This window comes from Haliotis cracherodii, unplaced genomic scaffold, assembly GCF_022045235.1.
Source record: "Haliotis cracherodii isolate W230 unplaced genomic scaffold, xgHalCrac1.p SCAF_7, whole genome shotgun sequence".
Classification (NCBI taxonomy): Eukaryota; Metazoa; Mollusca; class Gastropoda; order Lepetellida; family Haliotidae; genus Haliotis; species Haliotis cracherodii.
The window spans coordinates 62118648-62134080 of NW_027266330.1; the positions used below are offsets into that span (position 1 = coordinate 62118648).

Consider the following 15433-nt stretch of genomic DNA (forward strand, 5'->3'; position numbering starts at 1 on the left):
CTGCCTCCGTGGTCTCGTGGATAGAGTGTCTGCCCGGGTCGCCTCCGTGGTCTCGTGGGTAGAGTGTCTGCCCGGACCGCCTCCTTGGTTTTGTGGATAGAGGGGGCGGCCTGGTAGCCTAGTGGTTAAAGCGTTCGCTTGTCACCCAGAAGACCCGGGTTTTGATTCCCGACATGCGTACAATGTGTGAAGCCCATTTAAGGTATCCCCTGCCGTGATACTGGAATATAGCTAAAAGCGGCGTTAAACCATACTCACTCACTCACTCACTCGTGGATAGAGTGTCTGCCTGGATTGCCTCCGTGGTCTCGTGGATAGAGAGTCTGCCCAGATCGCTTCTGTGGTCTCGTGGATAGAGTGTTTGCCTGGGTCGCTTCTGTGGTCTCGTGGATAAAGTGTTTGCTCAGATCTCTTCTGTGGTCTCGTGGAAAGAGACAGGTCTGCCCGGATCCAATCCCTGGCCACTTCATACAAATAGACGTTAAAACACGGTACCTATTGTTACCCTGCCTGGCGCTCGGCATAGTTGGGTGTCTCATTGGACTAGCACTATAAAACCAGCATTATAAACCTCATCAGCCACATTCTCTCCATGTATACACTTGGTTTATCAGTGTGGGTTTCTCCGAGTGTTAAACTTCTATGACTTACATCACTTCAGGCCTTCTCACATTAAACTATTCTGCTATGAACAACTGACAGTCTATTCCACAGCGTGTCCAACCAAACTCACTCACCTACATTCCCTTATTGTGTTTCCAGGGAGCGGTCGGGTAGCCTAGTGGTTAATGCGTTCGTTCGTCATGCCGAAGACCCGGGTTCGATTCCCGACTTGGGTACAATGTGTGAAGCCCATTTCTGGTGTCCCCCTCCGTGATATTGCTGGAATATTGCTAAAAGCGGCGTAAAACCTTACTCACTCACTCACTCTTGTGTTTCCAGAGAGAAGCCTACTGGATTGTCTCCCCTTCCAGTCCCAGTGTCCCGAGGAAGAGGTGGAGTTGGTCAAGTTCCTTTACGAAAACAAACTGAAGAAGGTAAGAATGTGACTGCTAATTTTAGTGTTCCTGCTAGAGGTGTTGTAATATTATCCATATATGTGACCACCAGGAGAAAAGGGACTAAATCGGACATTGACAAGATGGCGTTGTATGTCACCAACCATGAAATGAGGGACCTTGTGGGTGAAAAATCACTTTTTCACTTTTCTTTATGTTTTAAAACTACAGTATCTGGATCACAAAAATTCACAAGCTTCAATTCATATTTATAACAGAGATACATGACATCAAACATTTGGACTCATTTTCAGACTTATAACTGTTTATGTAATAATTTCAGTTTTTAAAACATAATGTCTTTTGAATTGAAAGTAGACATGTTTGCTGAAAGGTTTTGATACAATATTTTTATTACATTACGCAAGAGAAATAAGATGTTTTTGTACAGTCCGCACAAATGGCGTTCTCCACAGAGTAAGTTGACGTCAAACGTCTTTATGACGTCACAGCACAATTGTATCGTGGCGCAAATTAGGTCTTTTCACCTGGTGGGTCACAAATGTTATCTGCATTAATGACTGCTGTCGCCATGGTTGTACGGATGTGTGCTGTATGGCGCCTAGTGCAAGTGAGTGTTACGTGGGTTTCATGTTGGCGCCAGGGATCTATCATCTTCCCGAGGCAAGGGAGTTAACTGACTTTAACAGTCCAGTTTCCACCCTTGCTGATCTAGGCTGGAATTACTTGGCTCGATCATAGCGCCACCAGTGGCTATTACCAGTTATGTCCCTTCTAAGCCTCTCCTATGGACCAATCAGATTCCACCTCACGTATCACTTGCGTTTGCTTCACACAAAATGGTGGCGCCGAGTCAGGACGATCTGATCGATAATCAAGATCTATATTGTGATAAAACGGGATAAATCGCAAAATGCATCAAATCATGTGAGCTCCATGATTAAAATGTGAGAGGATTTACGACAGTTTACGCACCGGATTTCGATTTCGGTGCGCAATTTTGATTGGACTATACATAGACTCGTTAGTCCAGCCAAAATGTAACTCCATAATACCAGCCTAGTTGGGCAAGGGCGGAAACTGGACTTTTATAGTCAGTTAACTCACTTGCCTCGGGAAGATGTGTAGTCCTTGCCAAACTGCCCAATAGTTAAGACATCATAAGCACTGGTAGAAATTTGTCAATTTTAATTTGTTTTGCTATATGTTATCATTATAAGGACTAGTGAACTAAAACTGTTAGTTTCTACCCCTGTACTACTATCAGTAAGACTCTGCTTTCCAGGAAGACCCAGCCGTAGTCATCTGATGTTCTCCAATCATCGTGTCATTCCATGTAGCAATGTACTGCGTAGTGTACACATTGGATCAAAATTGATGTGGCCTCCAGTGAAGGAGCAAAGGATGTGTTAAGACTCTCACGTTTCTCCATCTCTTTCCAGTACAACAAGCCGGGGGACATTAACCTACCTTCCTCTCTCGCATGTCTCAATGACAACCTTGACATGGTTGTCAACCTGTCCGAGCGCCACTACTACAACTGTGATTTCAGAGAATGTTTCTCAATAACTTCAGTGTAAGTAGACAGTAAAGCCTTTCATTTTTTCTTACCCTCCTGGGGGTACGGGTGGCCCAGCCGTCTAAGGCGCCACGATTCGCTGTGCAGAGTTGCGTCCCTTGGGCACGCCAGAAACCTATGATTGTGGGTTCGAATCCCGGTTCGCCCCAATTATGTTTCTAGGTTTGTCAGCACCATACCCGTGCTCGTGGGTTTCACCCAAGTGGTAAACGTCTGAGACCTGCATCACTTTGGGCTTTCCTCCCACATTAAGCTGACATGCCGCGATATGACTGGAATACTGTTAAAAGCGGCGTTAAACCCAACTCACTCAATCACTCTTACCTTCCTGGTTTGAAAAACGGGGGTATATAGCGATCACCACGTCCGCCCGTCCGTGCGTCAGACGTCTGTTTTCCGTTTCCCGGAGAAGAACTCCAAAACCGTTGAATATTTCTTGTTGAAACATTCTATATAAATATAGATCAGTCTAGTGGGAAACTGGTGCCTTTTGATGATTTGTATTTAAAAATTTGTCTATGACAATAAGTTGGACTTAAACTGAAAATGAAAAGTGCTTGTTTCAAAACTTCAAAACTGTTGAATATTTCAGTATGAAACTTGCTATACAGATCAGTGTAGCAGTGAACTGGTGCCTTTTGATGATTTAGGATTTTGAAAAATACTAAACAGCATATTTTTTTTTCTTCACTGAACTGAAGGTATCCAATGGCAATGCCCCAAAGTAGCCAAACTCGGGGATTATCCTGGAAATTTTTACCTTTGAGAGAACATCTCCCCTAGTCCAAAAGCAATGAGATTTTTTGGCAGGTGATGAGATTTTGCGAATTTTCAGAGATATTTCATCTTTACACATTGGGAAAACTATTTGATTTTTGGTACTTGTGACTCCAATAATGTTACAATTAATGTTACTAGATTATATACAAATATCCTTGGATATCCTATTTTCTAATATTAATTATTCCACTGCGAATAGGGCGGTCGGGTAGCCTAGTGGTTAAAGCGTTTGCTCGTCTCGCCGAAGACACGGGTTCGATTCCCGACATGGGTACAATGTGTGAAGCCCATTTCTGGTGTCCCCTGCCATGATATTGCTAGAATATTGCTAAAAGAAGCGTAAAGTCCATCTCACTCACTCCACTGCGAATACAGGTATTTAAAAATATTAGCATTAGTAATAACCAAAATTTACATTTGACTCCTATTTCGTCTACTTTAGGAGAAATTACACCAATATTCATGTATTTCTGTTCATTGTCGAATTGATGGGGAATTATTCTCGAGGACAATTATAGATCGTTTAGGAGGCATGTCTACCACCATCAACTGTTCATTTCGTTGGCACGCAGGAGACAACAATCTGGGGTATTAGTTGCCAAACTCTATTTCCAAACTGCACCAGACACTTTAGTTTGATTTCGAAATTGTTGGCCTAAATTTCAGTGTAAAAATTCCACTTCCACGTTAATACTGCTACTAATGAATGAACAACAAACCTGTTTGACCACGGCATCGATGTTGACTATATCCTGGTTGTCTTCCAGAGTTTTGTGTAAAGACCCCTACAACAGCAAATGTCTCCCCCTACATATAGCCGTGTTGGTGGAACTGAAAAAAGCCAATGGTAAGTGCTCCTGAAAAGTTCCCGTGAAGATTCCGGGGTAGAATAGGTCTTCAGCAACCCATGCTTGCCGTAAAAAGCGACTATGCTTGTCATTAAAGGCGACTAACGGTATGGGGTGGTCAGGCTCGCTGACTTGGTTGGTGCATGTCATCGATCCCAATTGCATGGATTGATGCTCATGATATTAATCACTGGATTGTCTGGTCCAGACTCGATAATTTACAGACCACCGTCATATAGCTCCTGAAAAGTTTCTGGGTTCTGTTTTTTGAATTTAGGACAAAGTTGGGGCTACTCTTTAAAAGCACTAACTTGAAGTTTATACTGATGTGTGCGCTAAATGTAACCATGGTAACACGTGTGTATAGGACAATGGACCCATTACTCTGGGTAAACAAGTCGTTTCACATTTCAAACTGTTCAAGTTAACGCCAAACAAATGGAATGGTAGCCTAGTGGTTAAAGCGTTCACTCATCATGCTGAAGACCCGGGTTCTATTCCCCCAAAGGGTATAATATGTGAAGCCTTGAAGTTTTGCTAAAATCAGTGTAAAACCATGCTTACTCACTCTTCAAAAGAAATCACTGGATTGTCTGTCCAGACTTGATTATTCACAGACCGCCATCATTGAGCAGAGTGTGGCGTTAAACAACAGACAAAGAATCATCCTTACTGACCAATCAGTCCAGTTGCAATGATGTTTTCTCTCTTTTTGTTTCAGCATTGTTTTATATAGCACATAAACTAGTGGAATTCTATCCGACAAAGCCAGTAAGTGTGTCACCATTTATACAAAATATTTATCCCCCGACCAACAAAGTTGGCGGGGGATATAGAAACGGGCTCCATCCGTCCGTCCGTCACGTTTCGTGTCCGGAGCATAACTCAGAAACCATTCAATATTTTTTCATCAAACTTTGCAGGTCTGTCAAGTACATGCTGAATTGGTGCCTTTTGCTATTTAGACGTTGTGTCTTATTTTTCCGATTCCATGGCAACAAGATGGACTTAGGTTCCAAACTCTCCTTTTTTTTACAATTTCCATGACAAGTTCCACTTCGGTAAAAAAGGTTAGGGTTTGTTTAGATTTAATTATGTCATAAATTCTGCAACAGGGCCTGGGGATATAGCCACGGCAAACTCTTGTTCTTAATTGGAATATTGAGAATAAAATAGACCATCAAGACAATCCCGTCTTCCCCCTTAAGAATAAAAGAAGCTGTTGTTCTACTTTTTACCTTAGTGTAGCCTTGATTTGTGGATATAAGGAAAGTGCACCGAATTTTGTGGTTTAAGTGTACGATTTTGTTTGGTATACTCACTGATCATTTAATTAATCTATTCAGCTAAAGGAAAAGGCTGAACATTCCACTCAGGAGTGGAAAGTTTGTTTACCAAAGCCATTTGCATTCATAATTCATTCATGTGTACACAAAATGTGACGTCACCTTGATTCGTGGATTACGTAGTATTAATATATCACTATGTACGACAGCCTGGTACAGTCAGTGTGTCACGCCGAAGACCCGGGTTCGATTCCCAACATGGGTATAAGGTGTGAAGCCAATTGCTGGTTTCCCCCGCCGTGATATTGCTGGAATATTGCTAAAAGAGGCGTAAAACCTCATTCACTCACTCGCAATGCGGAGTGGGGCTGTCGGGTAGCCTAGTGGTTAAAGCGTTCGCTCGTCACACCGAAGACCCAGGTTCGATTCCCGACATGGGTACAATGTGTGAAGCCCATTTCTGGTGTCCCCCGCCATGATATTGCTGGAATATTGCTAAAAGCGGCGTAAAACCATACTCAATCAATCAATGTTATGCAGTGATTCGGAACATTATTGTCAGCAATGTGTGGGAGTGTGTACACCAAGAGTACCGCTGTGTGACGTCGTGTGTGTGACGTGTGTGTGACGAGATATCAATAATTACTGCAATCCACGAATCAAGGTTCTCTACGGATTTAGGTAACTGCTCTGTAATTAGCTTTATTATTATGATTATTAACATTTATTTCAAACATCATGTAATCATGTTAATTTTTTTTCACATTTGTAAAAAGTGTCGATCAGCAGATGGAAACCAAACAATAAGATTTTTATTCAATTTAGAAAACAAACACTCACGCAACTCCCTCTCTCCCATTAGGGGGATGGGTCGCCCAGGTGTCTAAGGTAGTCATCGTATCCCAATTGCATGGATCGATGCTCATGATGTTAATCACTGGATTGTCTGGTTCAAATTCGATTATTTACAGACCGCTGTCATATAGTTGGAATATTGCTGTGTGCGGTGTTAAACAACAAACAAACAAACAAACAAAACACATCCTTAGCCATTTCACTTGGTGTGCATCCCAGATTTGAGTTTGTCATGATTGATGGTTTGTCTGCACCAGTGGACGTGGATGCACCAAAGTGAGACCTGCATCACTTCAGGCTGTGACAGAGAGGGTCGGGTAGCCAAGTGGTTAAAACGTTCGCTCATCACGCCAAAGACCCAGGTTCAATTCCCGACATGGGTACAATGTGTGAAGCCCATTTCTGGTGTCCCCCCGCCGTGATACTGCTGGAATATTGCTAAAAGCAGCGTAAAACCATACTCACTCACTCACTCACTCACTCACTCACTCACTCACTCACTCGCTCGCTCAGGCTGTGACATGCCACGATATTACTGACACCCTGTGCAGCATTAAACCCCCCTCTCCCGTCTGTGTTCTCCAGGTGGCGTGGTTCGCTGTAGGCTGCTACTACCTGCTTATAGGTAAAAGTGAGCCTGCCAGACGATATCTCAGGTACGTAGCTTCACTAACAGTTAGTCCAACAAATATAGTTATCTTATTTATAAGTATATGTCCAGAAAATATAAAGCAAAATCCAAATGGAGCCAAGAAACATGCTTAATTTCAGGAGCTATGGCAATCTAGCCAAATCATTCTAGACCTGATGTGGATTTGTTTTTGAATTGTTTCTCTAGTGTCTGGGAGACAGATCAGTATGTCAGACGAGGCATGATTACATTCCGGCGTGTGGTATAAAACTAATGTGGGATGCATAAAACCCCTTGTACCCTGAGTGATCCATCTTCCCGAGGCAAGAGAGTTAACTGACTATTAAAGTCCAGTTTCCACCCTTGCCGAACTAGGCTGGTATTATGGAGTTATATTTTGGCACGACTAATGAGTCTATGCATAGTCAAATCAAAATCGTGCAACAAAATCGAAATCCTGTTCGTAAACTGTCATGCAGATTTGGGTTGATTGCAGGATTTGCAAAGCATGTGCACCGTCAACTCATATTTTCCAAATCTTTTCATGTTTTTAATCAAGGTGCTCACATGATTTGATGCACTTTGCGATGTAAGACCCATTTTATCACAATATAGATTTTGATTATCGATCAAATGGTCTTGACTGGGCGCCGCCATTTTGTTTGAAGCAAATGCAAGTGAAACGAGAGGTTGAATCTGATTGGTCCATAGGAGAAGCATAGAGGGGACATAACTGGTAATAGCCACTGGTGGCGCTACGAACGAGCCTAGAAATTCCAGCCTAGTTCGACAAGTGGAAACTGGACTGTTATAGTCAGTTAACTCTCTTGCCTTGGGAAGATGGGAGTGATCCGGCTACAATGAATTTATCTTACCGACATGTTTTTATATGACATTGTAAAAGAACTAAAACAAATTCAAAATATTACATCACGTATATGTCCTGTATACAGACAAATGTTGATGCTCTGATTTCAGTAAAGCTACAACACTAGATCGAGCGTATGGACCTGCCTGGCTGGCGTTCGGACATTCTTTTGCAGCAGACAACGAACATGATCAAGCCATGGCAGCCTACTTTACAGCCTCCCAGATCATGAAGGGGTGAGCGGAGTTGTCTCCCTTTACAGTTCTTAGGACACTTCTACTAAGTTATCGCAGTGCTACGTCTGTCCTAAGTCTGTGTAAAAGTATGGGGGTTATGATTGTCTTAGCGCTACAGCTGTCATAAGTTTATGTCAGAGTTATGAAGTTACGATTGTCTTATCGCTTCATCTATCACAAGTCTTTGTAAAAGTATGGGGTCACAATTGTCTTAGTGTTACATCTGTCGTAAGTCTATGTCAAAGTTATGATTGTCTTAGCGCTACATCTGTCTTAAGTCTTTGTAAAAGTATGGGGTCACAATTGTCTTAGTGTTACGTCTGTCGTAAGTCTTTGTCAAAGTTATGATTGTCTTAGCGCTACATCTGTCTTAAGTCTTTGTCAAAGTATAGGGTCACAACGGTCTCAGGGCTGCACCTGTCCTAAGTCTATTCTATGTTAAAGTATGGGAGTTACGATCGTCTCACTGGTAAACAGTGATTTAAAATCAGCTATGTCACCTAGCAATACCTTGTCACCTTGTCAAGTAGCAATAGTGTACTTAGTTTTTATGTAGGTAGAATTTTGGTTCTTTAGTAGCAAATTCAAACATGCAAAAAGAAATTTTATTCAACAAAATACTGAAAAATTAAAACCTTTTGCTCAGTTTCTTAAAGGAATTAGAGTTGAATTTCACTGTGTCATGATCTAATGTTAGGAGTAGACACCATCAGTCATATCAAGCAGGTCCACAGCTCATGTCAGACTAGTGTTTATGTAAAATAACTAGTTTGTGGAATAAAACAGGTTTGTCAAGATTGTTACTAGTCCCGGACTAACAGACTAGTGGCATTGTCTATCCCTGAATGTGCCCTTCAAAAATAGATATGCTTATCTCAATTAAAAATATTCAGTTACATATTAAACACATCCCATGGATGTTGATTTCCATATTTTGATTTCTCTATTGCCTCTAGGTGCCACCTGCCTGTGTTGTATATTGGCCTTGAGTACGGCCTCACCAACAACTCCAAGCTGGCCGAGAAGTTCTTCAGCCAGGCTCTTAGTATCGCCCCCGAGGATCCGTTTGTCCTCCATGAGATGGGCGTCATAGCCTACCAGAACAACGAGTGAGTCCGGTCATCAGGCTTCCGCGGGCTTATACAGAGGGCGCTAATACTTCATGCTTATTAAGTCCATGGATTCATCTCAGTTTTGAACTGCCCTTGCGGTCACATCAGCAAAAAGGCATTCTGTCCAAAAATGGGAACGTCATATAATGCGGGGGGATAAAGTCAACGCCTCATCTGTCTGTCCGTCCGTCTGTCCATCTGTCTGTAATCATTTCATTTCTGGAGCTTATATCTCGAAAACCATTCACTATTCTTCAACAAAATATGTCAGAATTATCAAACAGATCCTGAAGTGGTGCCTTTTGCTATTTACTGATTTGGGGCATTTTTATTTTTCTTGATTTCCATGGAAACAATTTGTACTGTGTATGTAAAAGGAGATGTATTTCGTTTCAAGAGCACAACTCAAAAATCATTCAGTATCTTTCAACATAACTTGGCAGATATATCAAAGAGATTCTGAAGTGATGCCTTTTGCTATTTGCGGCTTTTGGCATTTTTATTATCCCCAACAAAGTTGGTGGGGGATATAGAAACCGGCTCCGTCCGTCCGTCACGTTTCATTTCTGGAGAAGAACTCAGAAAACATTCAATATTTTTTCATGAAACTTTGCAGGTCTGTCAAGTACATGCTGAACTGGTGCCTTTTGTTATTTAGAAATTTTATACATTTTTATTTTTTATTTCTGTGAAGGTAGGGTTCGTTTCCGGAGCATAACTCATAAACCGTTCAATATTTTTTCATCAAACCTTGCAGGTTTGTCAGGTACATGCTGAACTGGTGCCTTTTGCTATTTAGAAATTTTAGAAATTTTTATTTTTTACGTTTCCATCGCAACAAGATGGACTTAGGTTCCAAACTCTTCTTTTTTTTACAATTTCCATGACAAGTTCCACTTCGGTTAAAAAATGCATTTTAAGCAATTTCGTGCAGGTTGGACAACCTTCAAAGCAAGAAATGTTATTAGTCAATGGCAAACGCCAAGTCAAATAAACAAAGATGGCGGATGGAGTAAAATTTCAAAGTTAAATCAGTACTTTTAAAAAATCGTGGATAGCTTCCGCACACCCAGCTACTCGCCGGGTCTGGGATACAATACTGCCATAAACTTCACCCCCCATCCCCCAGTCACAAGGACAACTGTCACAAGCGTGCAATGTCTGCCCCTTTCCCCATGTTGAAGCATATTTAAAAAAAACATAAGACATTAATACAACATATATCCCCGTGTTATGGGTTTTTGGACGTTGAAGAAACATTCATAGTTTTCTCGCTAATCACATGAACAACTGTAAAACAAGCCATCTTCTGAGTATTTACAATTTCTGTGTGACGCCACACCCTACGTTAAGGTGCAAGTATTCGTGATAGAAAACGTATGTGTCATGAATATTAGTAGAGGCATATCTGATGCTGAAATCTCTAATCGAAAACAGGACAATCCACGTTTGTTGGCCAGAAACACTATAATAAGGTGCAGAGAAATTTTTTTTAATCTCTTAATATATTTTTGCGAGGAAGATGATTTTTTCTGAGGACTACTGTTTTTAAAAACGTGATTTTACGCATTTCCTCGGAAACTTGCAGTTAACTATCCTGACATAAAGTAATCCCCCTTTCCGGAGTTATCTCCCCCCCTGACATGTTGTTGTCTCTCCTCTGACATGTGGTTATCTCCCCTGACATGTAGTTATCTCCCCTGATATGTGGTTATCTCCCCTGACATGTGGTTATCTCCCCAACATGTGGTTATCTCCCCTTACATGTGGTTATCTCCCCTGACATGTGGTTATCTCCCCTGACATGTGGTTATCTCCCCGACACGTGGTTATCTCCCCTGATATGTTATCTCCCCTGACATGTGGTTATCTCCCCAACATGTGGTTATCTCCCCTGACATGTGGTTATCTCCCCTGACATGTGATTATCTCCCCTGACATGTGGTTATCTCCCCTGACATGTGGTTATCTCCCCTGACATGTGGTTATCTCCTTGACACGTGGTTATCACCCCTGACATGTGGTTATCTCCCCTGACATGTGGATATCTCCCCTGGCATATGGTTATCTCCCCTGACATGTGGTTATCTCCCCTGACATGTGGATATTTCTCCTGACATGTGGTTATCTCCCCTTACATGTGGTTGTCTCCCCTGACATGTGGTTATCTCCCCTGACATGTGGTTATCTCCCCTGACATGTGGTTATCTCCCCTGACATGTGGTTATCTCCCCGACACGTGGTTATCTCCCCTGATATGTGGTTATCTCCCCTGACATGTGGTTATCTCCCCAACATGTGGTTATCTCCCCTGACATGTGGTTATCTCCCCTGACATGTGATTATCTCCCCTGACATGTGGTTATCTCCCCTGACATGTGGTTATCTCCACGACACGTGGTTATCACCCCTGACATGTGGTTATCTCCCCTGACATGTGGATATCTCCCCTGGCATGTGGTTATCTCCCCTGACATGTGGTTATCTCCCCTGACATGTGGTTATCTACTCTGACATGTGGTTATCTACCCTGACATGTGGTTATCTCCCCTGACATGTGGTTATCTCCCCTGGCATGTGGTTATCCCCCCTGACATGGGGTTATCTCCCCTGACATGTGGTTATCTCCCCTGACATGTGGTTATCTCCCCTGCAGTCTGGTGGAGGCGGAGCAGTACTTCATGGAGGCGCTGAAGAAAGTGCAGGCCATCAGCAAACAGACCATGGCGGAGAAGTGGGAGCCGCTCCTCAACAACCTCGGCCATGTCTGCCGCAAGAGGAAGTAGGTCACTCTTCTCTTTCAAACCTGATTCAGGAGAAGCAGTTGTCTATCAAGAGTGTCACTAGGATTCATATTGTCTAGTTAGATTTTTTTTTAAAGTATAAAATAATATTATGCCTCTGAAAGATCAAGCCCATTTCTGGTTTCCCCCGCCGTGATATTGCTGGAATATTGCTAAAAGCGGCGTAAAACCATACTCACTCACTCACTCTGAAAGATCAGAACAATGCTGAACAGTGGGCCACCTCCTAAATGTTGTTTGTTTATCTGTCCCCAGGAAGTATGAGGATGCCCTAGAGTACCACAAGCAGGCGGAGATGATCTGTCCGCAGAACCCCTCAACGTACTCCGCCATCGGCTACGTGTATTCCCTCATGGGGGACAACATGAAGGCTGTCGACTACTTCCACCGCGCCCTCGGGATCCGCAGAGACGACGCCTTCTCCACCACCATGCTGGGTCATGTGATCGAGGCCCTGATGATGGATATGTCACCGTGTGAAGGTAGCCACGTGGCCTTGACTAGCTTATACACTATGTTCACTACCATATTCGACATAATAAGCGCCCAGGGCGCTCTCAAAATTAGAAATAGGAGGCTCTTATTAGAAAATTATATTTGAAGGATAAATTTTGAGGTTTATGCTGACAGCCTTAAATGTTTATATACGCCAGATATATTTTTCCAGAATATAATTTCCGATAATTGAGGGTGCATATAACACTCGAGTGCGTATTATACGCGAATCAATAAGTCTTGTGTACATTGATCAATCGGAAGGGGTGCTTATTGGGATTGTTCACTAGCCAATATATTAGCAAATATAGCCATGGGCGCTTATTAGAGCGGGTTATTTATTACGTCGAATACTGTATTTGTTTTATTAAATTGTGAGATTTATTACAAAAAGACATCGTGGATAATGGTGACTAGTTATTGATTTAGCGCCAGTCACAGCAGCCGAGGCAGGGTGTTATGGTGACAGTAGACAGCGTATAGGTTGAAAAAGATGATATGAGTATCATTCTGTCGGCCATTTTACTTTTTAGTGTTAGGAGATTAAAAGTAAAAGTCACAGTTTCAGCGAGTAAACAAATGGGAGGAGTTTATCAATGCAGTGCAAAAAATCATCCAATTTTGTCAAAACCAAAGTCAATCATGATAATGGTGCTACATGTATTTTATTGTAGACACAATTTATGGATAACAACTTCTTTAATACTGTAAAGGCCACATGTATAGATCCTAATACTGTTGTCAAGCCTTTACGGTATTAAAGAAGTTTTTCTCCATATATTGTGTCTACTTTGTCGTCCGTCAGCTTCTAAGTAATGCCTATCAAAATTTCATTTATTTAAAAGGGGGCACGGGTGGCCCAGTCGTATAAGGCGCCGCGATACGCTGTGCAGAGTTGCGTCCCTTGGGTTCGCCAGAAACTTATGATTGTGGGTTCGAATCCTGGTTCGCCCCGATTATGTTTTTAGGTTTGTCGGCACCATACCCGTGCTCATGGGTTTCACCGAAGTGGTAAACGTCTGAGACCTGCATCATTTCGGGCTTTCCTCCCACATTAAGCTGACACGCCACAATATAACTGTAATACTGTTAAAAGCGGCGTTAAACCCAACTCACTCACTCCTTTATTTAAATATCTACTTTTTTAACCCAATTATTCTTAATTGGATTTGTCATCTCTACTTAAGCCTTCCATCACTCGTTCTGTTCGGGACAATTTACCTAAAAATGATGTTCTATTTGAGGTGGTGAAGAAGAGGTGCCAAAGTTCGACAACCCCAAATTCAAATTGGTGGCAACACCCATAGCAATGTCTGTGGCGGAGGACACGTCGCCAACTGCCACACCCCCTAACGACAGTCTAGCTGACACCAGCTTAGCTATAGATGAGGTGGAGATGGATGCTAGTGACTGACAAGTGACTTCATCACCAAGTCAGTGCAAGACTAGCAGCATCCTGGCAACGGCAGCTTGTTGTTATCAGGATTATGAACTTGTGTGAAGTGTGGTAAGCGACTGAGATTTCTATTGTGATGCCGACATTCTTCCTTTGTGAGGGAGAACTGTTAACACAGATGGACATTGTCTGTGAACTCAGGTTGGCTTCCAAGTTTCCAGACTACGCAAACCTTGTTGTGTTGTCAAGTTGACAAACTGATGGACGTCTAAAATTCAAGGACGTGGGACAAGAATGGAGTTTGCATGGGATGACGGGAGCGAGGTGTTTCTAGATTACAGACAGAAACTTGGACATAGAAAGAACATGATGTAACTTTAGAAGTTTACAGATTTACCCATTTGAGAGTTAATGTACAAGATGACCCACCACAAATGTTATTGGTTTTTGCGACACAAGTGCTTGTTCATTTTGTGACTCTTTTCTAGGAAATCATGATTTCACACAAATGCTAGAATCTGATCATTAAATATCTGTCAATTTTATCATGACCTCGGGGCGGTGGTTAAAGCGTTCACTCGGGTTCAATTCCCCACTAGGGTACCATGTGTGAAGCCCTTTTCTGGTGTCCCCCGCCATGATATTGCAAAAAGCCACTCACTCACTCACTCACTCACTCACTCACAAACTTGTGTAGCAAAGGGGAGAGAACTCCCACTCCCAGAATTTGTAAACTTGTGAACTCAAATAAACCATTTGGTCCATGCCCACCCTAATTTCTACTCCACATTAATGCCTTTTCCGGTATCCCAAAAATGTTATGAGCAAGTAGAATGAATAATCTTTAAACACAAGGTACACACGCATTGGCACTGGGCAACAACCAGTGAACATACGTTGCTGTCTGTGGTGCGTCAGGAACTTGTATACAGCACTCATACCTAGTTAAAGAACGAAGGATTCTTTATATTACTATGGTAATGTTAAATCATATTAACACCGCTATGAACAGTATTCCAGTTACATAATGAGTGTCGGCTTGATACAAAGTGATAAAGGTTTTTATTTGTTTGTGTATTTTTTTAACGCTGCACTCAGCAATATTCCAGCTATATGACAGCGGTGTGGAAATAGTCGAGTCTTGACCAGACAATCCAGTGATTGACATCATGAGCATCGATCCACACAATTGGTATTGGTCATGCATCAACCAAGTCAGCGAGCCTGACCACCCGATCCCATTAGTCTACCACTTTGGTGAAACGAGTATGGTGTTGTCAACCTCGAAACATGATGGAACCATTACATCAATATGAAAGAATGAGGGGTTCTTTAACTTTGTTTGAGTAGTATATATTGGTTACCCACGGCAAACCTTTTTATGGATGTCACAACTCATTAGTTTCATATGTGACAGGGAACAGGGTAGGAAGCAATTTTCACACACCGATACCTGGTTTTGACTCGTCTCAGTGCAGTGTGTATAGCCAGTTCCTGGTGTTCCGAAATGTGATATACCTGGAA

At 42.3% G+C, this 15433-nt stretch overlaps 1 protein-coding gene across 1 annotated transcript in view; it reads left to right on the plus strand.

The window, feature by feature from the left end:
• The window catches only part of LOC139447527 (cell division cycle protein 16 homolog), a 68398-nt gene extending 53934 nt beyond the window's left edge, over positions 1 to 14464 (plus strand). The window contains exons 7-16 of the mRNA XM_071228933.1: positions 943 to 1037; positions 2462 to 2595; positions 4146 to 4225; positions 4948 to 4997; positions 6953 to 7023; positions 7977 to 8102; positions 9059 to 9211; positions 11871 to 11996; positions 12274 to 12500; positions 13758 to 14464. Coding sequence (XP_071085034.1) covers positions 943 to 1037; positions 2462 to 2595; positions 4146 to 4225; positions 4948 to 4997; positions 6953 to 7023; positions 7977 to 8102; positions 9059 to 9211; positions 11871 to 11996; positions 12274 to 12500; positions 13758 to 13927 — 1232 coding nt within the window. The 3' untranslated portion in view covers positions 13928 to 14464. The remainder of the gene's footprint in view (positions 1 to 942; positions 1038 to 2461; positions 2596 to 4145; positions 4226 to 4947; positions 4998 to 6952; positions 7024 to 7976; positions 8103 to 9058; positions 9212 to 11870; positions 11997 to 12273; positions 12501 to 13757) is intronic.
• Positions 14465 to 15433: the final 969 nt, after the last annotated feature.